The sequence below is a fragment of the Mixophyes fleayi genome, chromosome 2 (genome assembly GCF_038048845.1).
Source record: "Mixophyes fleayi isolate aMixFle1 chromosome 2, aMixFle1.hap1, whole genome shotgun sequence".
Taxonomy (NCBI): domain Eukaryota; kingdom Metazoa; phylum Chordata; class Amphibia; order Anura; family Limnodynastidae; genus Mixophyes; species Mixophyes fleayi.
In genome coordinates, this window is record NC_134403.1 from 231,943,312 (window position 1) to 231,956,442 (window position 13,131).

General features: G+C 38.0%; 1 protein-coding gene across 1 annotated transcript in view; it reads right to left on the bottom strand.

Moving 5' to 3' along the window:
• Positions 1–633: 633 nt before the first annotated feature.
• LOC142138733 (synaptotagmin-2-like) overlaps positions 634–13,131 on the bottom strand; it is a 124,560-nt gene continuing 112,062 nt past the window's right edge. Inside the window, exon 9 of the mRNA XM_075195612.1 lies at positions 634–7,071. Coding sequence (XP_075051713.1) covers positions 6,871–7,071 — 201 coding nt within the window. The 3' untranslated portion in view covers positions 634–6,870. The remainder of the gene's footprint in view (positions 7,072–13,131) is intronic.

The following is a 13,131-nucleotide window of genomic DNA, read 5'->3' on the forward strand; positions in this document are numbered from 1 at the left end:
TAGGAGAAATAAAAGAAAGGATAGCCTTATCGCCGCAATCAGGGTCCTAAAGATGAACTAGGCAAGGCCGGTCTGAAAAGCACTTGTGTTGCTTGAGCAATTATTTTTTGTGTGCTTTGTACCCCTGCATGGGCATAAACTTTTTAGATGACTGTTTTTGATATCTGATAATAAATCTTACAATCTTCAATATTTATGCCACACATTTACAAACCTCCCAACCGTCCCGATTTAGGTGAGAAAGTCCTTCAGGGTTTTGTTCCATTCATGGACACCTTTGTCATGCAGTTTGGAAAATTAGGAGGTGTGACCAGCTGTGTATAGCAGAGCAGCATGAACAGGTGCCACATGCAGTGGCGGAACTACCATTGGTGCAGCAGGTGCGATGAACCGGGGCTTATGGTGATAATTGGGCCCACTGCACTGTGAACCCCCAGTTCCCTCCTCCCAGCTTTCCTGCACCGGGGCCCACAGCTCGATAGTTCCACCTCTGGCCACATGCATCTGCCACTGGTTCGCATATCAATGAATGAGTGTTCTGATTGAAGTGAAAATGGTAAGGGCCAACAAAGTGCACAGATCCTGGAGGTGGTATTTATATTGCACTGTTTTTAAAAAAAATGCAAAAACTACTTGCTTAAATATTTCTTTATTAAGGACATGTTACAAAATAACAAAGACAACAATAATCTCACACAAACATCAAACACAGTGAGGTGAGGAGGAAAGCACAGTCCCTAAAGACATACTTCCCATTTACCTCACCCCATTAGTTTCCTGAAAACATAAAGACAAAGACAATATACATGCATATTTAGTCTGAGTATCCCCCACCCGGATACCCATCTGTCAGAATATATGGCTTTTATATCTCAGCATGGCAAAAAATATTAAACAGACAGCACGAGACGCAGGATGGGTTCACCCCTATGCCAGGGTGAAGGTCAGGATCTATTGCATGGATAAAAATCCGTTAACATTTAGCAGGTTACAAGACATCACTTAGACGCACACAAATGGATAAAATAATATAAGTAAAACATACACCCACCCTTTTACACCCCCTTCCATGTTTATTTATATATATATATATATAGATAGATATACATATTTATTTATTTATTTATATATTTATCTATATACTTTAATTTCCTTTTTAGCATGCGTACATTCAAAAATATAGATATAAATGTAACACAAATCCAACTCTAAGATTTATGCAAAAATCTATCTTTCAGAATAACATGTTAACTGCCAGTGAAAGCCTGCGACCAGCTTCGTTTTATTTAACCTATTTACATCACGGCAGAACCAAGGTCATTGGCCAGCGGATCACTGGTCATCACAGCTTGTAACATCACAAAACAGTGATTAATATTCGCCTGACATAAAGCTATGTTATCCTCCTGTTTGTGGGCACATGTAATCACAAAAGATCTACCAGTGCAGTAAATAGGTTAAAAGATCAGTATTGTTCTGGTCTCATTCAATCTATGTAACATACACCTAACCCCCATGCTGATATCTACAACTGCTTACATGCATATTATGTACAGAATATCAAACACACATCCCACTCCCGGTCAGACACACAAATATATCTGAGCACACAAACAGGTCTGTTAATGAAGTGAATACACTGTCCCCTAGAATTCCTTAAGATGTTTAATATGGCTGGTCTCCATTATCCATCTTCCTCTACACACTACCTTATATAACCCATGTTTCCCATTTAAACTCCATATACAACTCTCCTCTCTGTATTTTCAATTTAACATATTCTATCTTTATGTATCTTCTGCTATTCCCTAAACTACTATAAATCTAATTATTTAAAAAAATAAAGTATTCCAGCCTCTTTATGTAAATGCCATTCTTCTTTATAACAAGGTCCTCCTACAGTTTGCATACAACCAGTAATACATTCTAGTCAGCATTAAGATTATCCATCTGATGACACAGGCATTCTGTCCATCTTTAAAAGAAAAGCAATACTGGATTTACACTAGTTCAACTACATATAACATTGACTAAAATAGTAAATCTTTGGGATATTAAGAGTATAGAACTTCAGCATATTCTACTTACAGCTTCACAAAATACTGGTTTAGGAAACCATCTTTGAAAGGAGATCTCCGCTCTCCATATGCTGGTTGGAGCATTAGTAAGGGTTTAATCATAGTAACAGAAGTAAGAGACTCCCACTGTTTTATTAGATGGCGAGGAAAGAGGGATTTGGGAACAATATTCATGTAAGTGGAGATTCCTTTAAAACATGATTCAAGACAAGACAAGCAATGTTATTTCGTTATGTCTTCCTCTGAGCAATTGCTTTGTTAGATTCTTAAACTAGACACTCATGTCATGAGGACTAAATATACCAAATCCCGGCCCCTAAAACACACAACACTCGAAAAATCCTCTCCAAAAACAGCACCTAATTATAAGAAAGAAAATCTTTACCCTGCACCTTTAAAACCTTTAAGTGTTAGGCAGCAGTTTCATACAATGGAATGTGTATATACAGTATGCTTTATTTTACATAATAAAAATAATTCTAAATATAGGTGTATTAAGAATTTTTCTGCAAAGAAAAATTTTACCTAAAACATATTTCAATATTATGAAGCCCCTTCTGCAAGCATTAGTTATATACAGAGAAATTGCTAATTATTTTTTCTTTACAAACTATGCACACTGATTATACTACTAAAATAGAATTCAAAACGCTTAAGTTTACTGCAGTGAATATATATATATATATATATATATATATATATATATATATATATATATATATATATATATAAAAATATATATAACGGCAGCTTACACAAAGAATTTTAGATCAATGCTATACACAAACCTTACCTATCTCTGACTGGAGCTGTTGATTTGTATTGGCTTTACTTATTAATGGATAATAGCATGAATGTTTTTTATATTTTCCCTACACATTGTTTTGCTTGCAGTAGACAATAATATTAACATTCCATGAGGTATATACACTATATCATACATTAAAGCTTATTGCTTCCGTATGAAAGACAGTTATGTATTAAGGTAGTAGTCTCCAGTGACTAATGCCATGATTAGTACAGTACACTACATATATATATATATATATATATATATATATACACATACACACACACATACATATATATATATATATATATATATATATATATATATATATATATATATATATATATTTATATATACACACACACACATATATATATATATATATATATATATATATATGTGTGTGTGTGTTTGTTTTTGTTTGTGTACAGTATATATGACTCATGGCACAGTTAATAATACCCACCTTTTGGACCTCCCCTCCAAAGAGTAAATGTGTGGATGTGACGCAAATATCACATCCGCGCTGCGCAATGATGTGACCCTGGAGCAAGGTCTACTCTCCCGGGACTCTGGGAGGACTGCCCAAACTGCAGGAGTCTCTCAGAGGCGGAGATCAGGTAAGCATTCAATTAATGTAAACTAAACTTTAAAATGAAACGAGATTTTCACCCAAGGTGCCTAAAGTCCCTCCTTACAATAAATTAATTAGCATGTTTTAGTCTCCTATACTGGTGCAGTGTTTTTCTTTTGGAGTCAGCTTATTTTTCCATTCTAAGCATACACGGATATATGGAGTGAATTGAAACAAACTACATGAGTTGGTAAGGAAAAGGCACTGTGTCGTGCCATATCCTGGCTCTGCCCAGTCAGCAGAAAAGTATATCTTGAGTAAAGAACATCTGAATGTGCCTTTGCACATGCAGTGCAACTTGTACCATGTCACACTGTTTGTCACATCTGTATATGAGCACAGAAAAACCTAAAAAACTTTGTTTTTATGAAAAGGTAGATTAGAATGTCTCATACACCAAATTAAAATGGTCCATATGCCGATTAGGTAAACATCCCAATATTAGTAATAAAAACTATATTTTCTACCACACATTTATACATGGGATGATGCTATGTTTATTCTATTTTCAGATTAAGTTTGACTGCTGCAATTAAAGCTAGACTGTTGAAGCTATACATCTTCTCCACTTAACATTTGTAATGTCTGAGGAAAACAACTATCTGAATGGGTAAAAGGTATTTTGAGCGTCATTCTAATTTTATAAACTATGTTAACATTATGGGCCTGATTCATGTTCAGACATACAATTATATCTTATATGAAATAGCTCTGTGCATTCCCAGAAATAGACATTATGCCAATGAGAGCAATTGCATGCAATTTATGCCTGCACACATTTGATGCGTACGACTTATGAGGTGGAATGGGGTAGGGAAGTGACGGCCCAATCAAGTCCTGTGTTTGCCATAATTACGCTTATTTTCAGCCATATCTTTCACATCCACTACAGGGCAGGTGTAAATGCCAACTGATAGTGATGACTAACATGGCATTGTCTTTGAATTAAAAATTACACGTATTTCGTAATAGTAACTATCACAGAACACATGTATGCAAATTAGATATACTATTAAAATGCATTGTAAGTACAATACACAGTGAAATAGGTTTTATTTATGTATTAATGATTGTAAAAAAAGTTTTAATATTTTAATATAAATATTTTTTATAAATTATTATACTGTTAACAGCTTTTATTTTAACTCATGATAAAATAAAATTTGCATGTGCTCTGATGTGAACTTTTATTGTATGTATGCATGTGTTGTGTGGCTACGTACTGCAAGTACTGTTTAGCCAGAGCTTATTTCTACCCAGATTCTAGATTCAATTTGAATACGACTAGAAATATGCTTAAGTTGCATGCTCTTTTTAAACTTACTTGCAAGTTGAGGTCAGAATTAATCAGGCAATAAATGCATTCTTGCCAACTGTGGCAAGTTGGCCTCCGGGAGATCCATGGGGAAGTTGCCGTGTGGGGGTGGGGCTCGGTGGCTCGCATCATTTGATGACACCCCCCTAAACTGACATCACAATTTCTAGCCTATTACACAGGGCCACGATGACGTGTCAATCGTGTCCTAAGCCCCACTCCCACCACTTAATGACGTGGCAATGTCACCCGGGGCGGGATGAAGAGCGGATTCTCCGGTGGCGAGGACTCCATTAAAAAGGTAAGCTAACTCCATCTTGGGATGCTGTTAATTTTCAAAGGCCGCCGGTGAAAAGTATACTTTTCACCGCTTGTTAAATTGAATCACATTGCAGTCCCCATGCCATGACCAGCGCTAAACAGGTTAAGACAGGGGTGATCTGTTTTCTCCTGCTTTAACCCTTTGATAAATTAAAGAAGAACTGCAATGGCCATTCTCTGGAGAAGTCAGCTCTTTCTCCAGATTTTTGGCATATCGTAGTTTAGTAAATAGACCACTTAGTCTGTTTTTGTTTTGTACTTGTTCAATACAGTATGCGACTAACAGCACTTCAGAGTACTATTCCAATAATCTTTCTTTTGGGCTGAAGCCCATCTGGTCCTTTTTTCATTCACTGTCATTCATTTCGTTCTCATGTACAAACATGAATGGATTGCCAAAGACTGGCTGCTTGATTATGCTTATATAGATGACTTGTGATCACAATAAACATGGAAGATTACTACTTTATGCTACATGTCATAATACTCCTATGTACATTTGAGATTAGTGAACGTGCTTTTCCTTATTTACATAATGCCATTTTACTCACACTTAACCAAACAAAGTCTGACAGCCTTACAAAGCATTTATAAGGATCACTTCAAGCTGTCTAACTCTAAAACCTGCTTTTCTGCACAGTTGCTCATCTGCCATTATTTATATAACACTGCATACAATCCTCCAATATCATCTATTAATAATGTAAACTTCTAATCAATGATTTTGTTTCCCTTCACTATTTGTAAGGAATTGTGGTTTTACCACTTTCATATGGATTTGGCGACATAGTGAAAGAAATATGTACATTCAACCTATGAAAATAAAAATGCTGCTTGAGTTAGAATGCACAGGTAATTATACCCTGTCCTTGGCGCCACATCCTATAGTAGATGCTTTAGAAAAAAATGGAAGACATGTGATTCTGATTAGGAAAAAGCTAATATGCCCAAATGAGCACTGCCATTATTATACAGCACAGATATATTTTAAGAATTTTGGAGGTTACTCTTGTATTGGGATCTCTAAAGCAAAAGTACATGAGGAAAGTAAAATTAAAATGCATAAGATATACATATATAAAATCAAACTTTAAAATTAAAATTTGAATCTATATCTAAGTTCCTAATAAATTATTTTTTTTAGCAAAAACCTATATTTATTATTTATTAAACTGAATGCATAAGAATATAGGGCTTACATTATAATGTGATGTTACTCAGTCCTTACTAAACTCTTACAAGAGAATGTGTGGTAGGCATGGTCCTTCAAAAAGTGATTTAATGCAGATGATTTAGAATGTACCTCACCTCTTTTGTAAATGGCCCAGTGACTGTCTACAGCAATATAATTTCAAACATGTATGTTTTGGAAGACCAGTATGTCAAACAGTTTTTCATTACCCACCAACTTAAAAGTACAATAGAAAAGTTGTCTAGAACACATGAAAAAGGAGAGCGACTGTCTACCATTCCTGATCAACTTCAGGAGCTTGTTTACAATAGTAGAAATCACCATTTTAGGATCCTATAGTTTCCAGATTTGTTTGCCTTCTAAACACTTAAATTGCCTTGTTTTGTACTTCCACCCCTTAGATGTGTTCAATAAGTCCTGGTTGCTGTGTGATGGGGATAGCCGGTGGGTGAGCAGAAGGTGCTTGTAGCTTTAAGTCTGCACAGCAGAGTGTGAGGGCTGAAAGGAAAAGACCAAGGGGAATATTGTGTTTAAGGGCTTTTACTTTTTGAGTGCTAGGTCCACCTCTTCTTCCGGTTTCAGTGGGTGCCACTGGGCAATAGGGCGCCGTGGGTTGGCCAGCATGTCTGACCAATGTCGTAGCTCGGTTCCTGTGGCACTGCATCCAACAAAGATCTTGCCAATTGCCTCATTCTTACCCAGTTTGTCGTAGTCCAACACAGTGATTACAACTTGCACTTTCTGCAGAGTAGATAAAGAAAAAATATTTATATACAATACATTATATGCACATTTCAAGGATTGGTGACTATAGAAGAGTAATGTATTTATTATGTTAGAGCTTATTTATCCAATACAAATGGAAATTTTCTAAGCAATATGATAATTTGTGTAACCGTTTCCTGTTGTTTTGTCTGCATTGAAATGAAACAAGTGTTCAAGCTAATGAACAGCAATGCAGTGCAAGTTAATTGCAAACATGTTTGGTCTCATTTGGTACAATTAAACGTGCATTAAAAATGCATGTTAAAAGCATAGTTCTAACGCCAGTGGGTCTTAGGCATATAACATTGAATATTTATTCTACTAAAAAGTATCCACATAGTTAGGCAAAGATATAAAACAATCTGTAACTGTTAAAAACAACCAACATAGGCCACATTTTTATAGCCACCCGGGCGGTGATTGCCCAAGCCTGGAAATCAGCTACATTGCCTTCCATAGGCAAGATAATTTATAAGGTTCAGTTAAGCTGTGACATGGAAACGCTGGGTGTCCCTTACTCTTCCTCTGCCTCCTGTCCCGACATCATATGGTTTGAATGGAATCGATATGTAGCCAAATCCGCAGTCCTGCCCGCCTCCGGGGGAACCCCTTGTCACTCCCCTCATTAAAACCAAAGGGCTACTTTCTATGCTGTTTCTCAAACAAATTCTATAATGTGTAAAATGTTGAGAGTGGTACTCTTTCATGTTCTTGCTTCGTATTGATGTGTATTGCCTCCCCCTCTACCCCTCCCCTTAATCCCCTTACCTTTTTCTCCCTTGTAATTTACAATGTACGCTTTTCTTTTTTTTTTTTTTTACTATGTAACCAAAAGGAAAAACTTTAATAAAATCATTATTGAGAAAAACAACCAACATTGGTCTAGCTGTGAAGATGAGACACTCTTTCTTTGGTTAGTAAGTGTTTAAGCATATCACTTCAAGGCAATGTATTAACACCAGTTACTTGATGGAATTAAAAATCATTCTGTACTTATGTTGGCATATAGGAGCGCTTTGCTCCGTCTCCTTGTTTCCTGGTTTGCATGGTGACCCGAATCTCTGGCGGTCTATGAGGAAGTGGGGCAGGACGCCTATGTCCGACCTGTGCTACTGCGCATGACCCTCCAAACCGGAAGTTCGGCTTTTGCGCCGTTTTTCCATCAGGACTTGAGAGAGACGGATGCAACGTACCGTTGCTCATATAAATTCCCCAAAGTAATTCAGAAGGTGACCGGAGGCTCCCTAGATAACATTAGGAGTCCGTGCCCACATAATAAGTTTCTGCACAGACGTGCAGTATATATATATATATATATATATATATATATATATATATATATATATATATATGTATATATATATAAAGTGCCTGCAACCATATGCAGGTCAGTATAATAGTGTACCACCATATACAACTATATCTGCTGCTGCTTACAGGGACCTGTGCTGCATAAACTTAAAGTGTATATTGCCTGCTGTACTACAAGCAACTGTGAGTAACTGCATTCATCTGTTGTTATCATCTTTAAATAAACAGCAACCTGTTTAAGAAACAAAAACGTTGTGGCTTAATATCCACATTAACACCGCTGAACACCTTTATTAACATCAAAAGGTATAACCAACAACTTGAATACTTAACATTAGTAAAACCATGCAAACAGGTTTGGTGTTGAAACCTATTGGTTCCAACGGACTCATACCCACTTCTGCATGTTCCTGCAGTCTCTGAAATGCATCAACCCCTTGTGTTTGAGTGGCTGGAGAATTATCCAACCATGTTTCAGCAAAATCAATTAAACCATGCAGATCTTCTTCCAGAAACTCCATTTTGGAATTTGCTATTTAAATAGTTTTTTCTACACTTAGCAGTAACAGATGGTTCAGATACCATAACCCTTCATTCCCCCTTATCTTCCCTTTGCTCCCACTTCTATCCCCAAATCATTTTCTAATGTTTATCTCACTAACTCCGCAATGCTTTACATGTATGAACACGCCTATAAAATTCAACAACCAGTTTTTTTAATGGTGCTCGTGTTGTTTCTGTAAGAAACACTATATATATATATATATATATATATATATATATATATATATGTATACATACACACACACACACACATATATATATATATATATATATATATACACACACATATATATATATATATATATATATACACACACACATATATATATATATATATATATATATATATATAGATAGATAGATAGAGAGATACATATTGTGGGAAAGAGGCATATTTTCCACAGTGAGAGAACATGTTCAAAGCCAGACTGCCGGGCCCCGCTAGTTCCCTCCCCTTTGGTGTAACGACATATGCATGAGCACAGGCGAGACAACAAAGAAACTATGATAAGTCAGCTGTAGTTAGGGCTTTCCAAACAGGTGACAAAGTTCTGGTCCTGGTACCCACACAGGAGTAAGCTCTTCACCCATTGGCATGGGCCATATGAGGTGATTGAGGCTGTGGGTAATGTTAATTATAAAGTCAGGCAGAAGAAAACCTATTCAGACATATCATGTCAACTTGCTGAAACTTTGGCATGGTAGGGAGGAGCCACAAGCTGCATTGGTAAATGCAGTTGTGCAGGGAAACAAAGTTCCCATAAGGGACAATTTGTCCCCAGGCAGGGACGCGCTCTCCGCAGTGTCAGCGTCACCAAGGTTGGCGACGCTAAGGGGAGGGGTATGTGGTAAAGAGGCATAACTGCCACACACAGCCACAGCCAGTCTGCATCAGCAGGCTGCAGACAGGGTTAAAGGTTCCCTAGGTTCCTCTTTGAGGACACACGCATACAGGTGTATCAAATGCTGTGATTTGTTTGTAGTGCTAGGGGTGGAGGATAAAGACACTGTCCGTATGTGTGGGTGGGACCACTGATGCCAGTAAGTGGCCGGCTTCCAGACATTGAAGTTATGTCTAGCCAGATGTAGGTGGTGGGGTTTTTTGTGTACTCTTACTGGATATGATTGCTGAACCAGCGTTTGAACTGTGTACCAGCCTGACACCTGCTAATAAACAGTTAAATGGTTCAGCATACCTGTGTTGGATTCCTGTGAATGCTGTACTTTCTCACTATATGTATATATATATATATATATATATATATATTTATTATATAAAAGCCTAGTGGCGTGTGTCTGTGTGTGGGAAAAAAAACAAACCAAGCTGCAGCGCCACCTGCTGGGCGAAGTTATACACTGACCTACTAAATTCTTAGTGTGTGTGGAAAAAAAACTCAGAAAGGGCTGAAATTTGGTATACTAAGATGCTTTTAATTTGTTAATTTAATTTGTTAATTGTTAAAAGTGTTTATAAAGATTTTAAAAAAATATATATATATTTCTAGAAGGAGAAGTGACAGTTGGGAGTGATTGTTGGTTGCCGGGGCTGACAGTGGGGAGTGGTTGGTGGTTGCCAGGGGTGACAGAGCGAGAGGAGTGTGTTACTCAGGACCGCTGAGAGAGATCCCTGTGTCTGGATAGACATCTGGATAGATGTGGCGATAAAGATGAAGGATGAGTTGATGGAGAAAAATGATGAGGTGGTGACATGTGGACAAAACCACGTTAAAAAAGGGCACTTACGTCGGGAAGTAAAGCTCTTCCCCTGAGGAGGCCTGGGCTAGCCCCAAATGCATGACAAGAACCTTTTTAACACTTTAAGTAGCTTGATTTGACTAGAATGCATGAGTATCATGCACGGGTTAACTTGTATATATATATCTAATATATAAAAGAGAAAATTTGTCCTTCTGTCCTTCTGTCTGTCTTATACAAATTCACATTTTTCAAGCGAAGATCATGAAATTTTGCATACGAGTGTATTAAAACATGACGGAGGCAACTAAAAAAATGTAAAATTGAAATTCATTACGGGGTGGGGGTGGCAAGGGGGGTAACACCTAAAAATCATCGAAAACGACCATAACTCTGGAATGTCTGGAACAATTTACACCAAACCTGGTACACATATGACTTACAGTCTGACAACAAATATTGTGGGGGCAAGACACCCCTAGCACTCCTAAGGGTGGGGGTGGCGAGGGGGTAACACCTAAAAATCATCGAAAACGACCATAACTCTGGAATGTCTGGAACAATTTACACCAAACCTGGTACACATATGACTTACAGTCTGACAACAAATATTGTGGGGGCAAGACACCCCTAGCACTCCTAAGGGTGGGGGTGGCGAGGGGGGTTACACCTAAAAATCATCGAAAACGACCATAACTCTAGAATGTCTGGAACAATTTACACCAAACCTGGTACACATATGACTTACAGTCTGACAACAAATATTGTGGGGGCAAGACACCCCTAGCACTCCTAAGGGTGGGGGTGGCGAGGGGGGTAACACCTAAAAATCTTCGAAAACGACCATAACTCTGGAATGTCTGAAACAATTTACACCAAACCTGGTACACATATGACTTACAGTCTGACAACAAATATTGTGGGGGCAAGACACCCCTAGCACTCCTAAGGGTGGGGGTGGCAAGGGGGTAACACCTAAAAATCATCGAAAACGACCATAACTCTGGAATGTCTGGAACAATTTACACCAAACCTGGTACACATATGACTTACAGTCTGACAACAAATATTGTGGGGGCAAGACACCCCTAGCACTCCTAAGGGTGGGGGTGGCGAGGGGGGTAACACCTAAAAATCATCGAAAACGACCATAACTCTGGAATGTCTAGAACAATTTACACCAAACCTGGTACACATATGACTTAGAGTCTGACAACAAATATTGTGGGGGCAAGACACCCCTAGCACTCCTAAGGGTGGGGGTGGCGAGGGGGGTAACACCTAAAAATCATCGAAAACGACCATAACTCTGGAATGTCTGGAACAATTTACACCAAACCTGGTACACATATGACTTACAGTCTGACAACAAATATTGTGGGGGCAAGACACCCCTAGCACTCCTAAGGGTGGGGGTGGCGAGGGGGGTAACAACTAAAAATCATCTAAAACGACCATAACTCTGGAATGTCTGGAACAATGTCTTGGAAGAAGTTCCAAAAAAAAGTGGAAATATATTTTTTCTGGATGCACCCGGAGGAACAGGTAAGACGTTTCTCATCAAGTTGTTACTTGCTAAAATTCGAGTACATTCCAAGATAGCTATTGCTGTGGCCTCTCCTGGAATTGCTGCAACTTTGCTCCCTGGTGGAAAAACAGCACATTCAGCTTTCAAGTTACCGCTTAATCTGGCCCGAAGTGAAACTCCCGTCTGCAATATCACTAAACGAACAGAAAAAGCTCAGATTCTGCAGCAATGTCAGGTCATTGTATGGGATGAATGCACCATGTCACACAAAAATGCTTTACAGGCCCTCAATCAAACACTTCAATTTTTAAGAGGCAATGATTTACTAATGGGTGGAGTCACTGTTTTATTGGCTGGAGATTTTCGACAAACATTGCCGGTCATTCCAAAAGGAACAATGGCTGATGAAATTAATGCATGCCTTAAATCATCACATCTTTGCAGGCATGTTCGCACTTTGCGACTAACCACAAATATGAGAGTTTCTCTGCATGGCAACACAATGGACGGTCAGTTTGCTGATCATTTCTTAAATATTGGGAATGGTTTAATGCCGCTTCATCCAGTAACTGGTCTCTTCAAACTCACAGAAACACTTTGTAACACAGTTGTGTCTTAAAATTCTTTAAATCCCGGGCGACGCCGGGTATTCTGCTAGTATAGAAATAAAAATATCTTAGAGATGTTCACTGACCCCCCTGTTCTGGTTTTGGTTTAGCATCTGGATTAACTTCGTGTTTTGGTTTTGGAGTTGGCAAAACCATACACGTGTGTTTTAGTTTTGGTTTTGGATCTGTAATGTTTAGAAAACTTGCTAAAATATGCTAAAATCACATCATTTTGCTCTTTTTTTGTTCCTACTTATTAACCTCAATAACACTAATTTCCAGTCATTTCCAGTCAATTTTGACCACCTCACAGGTCACAATATTATTTTC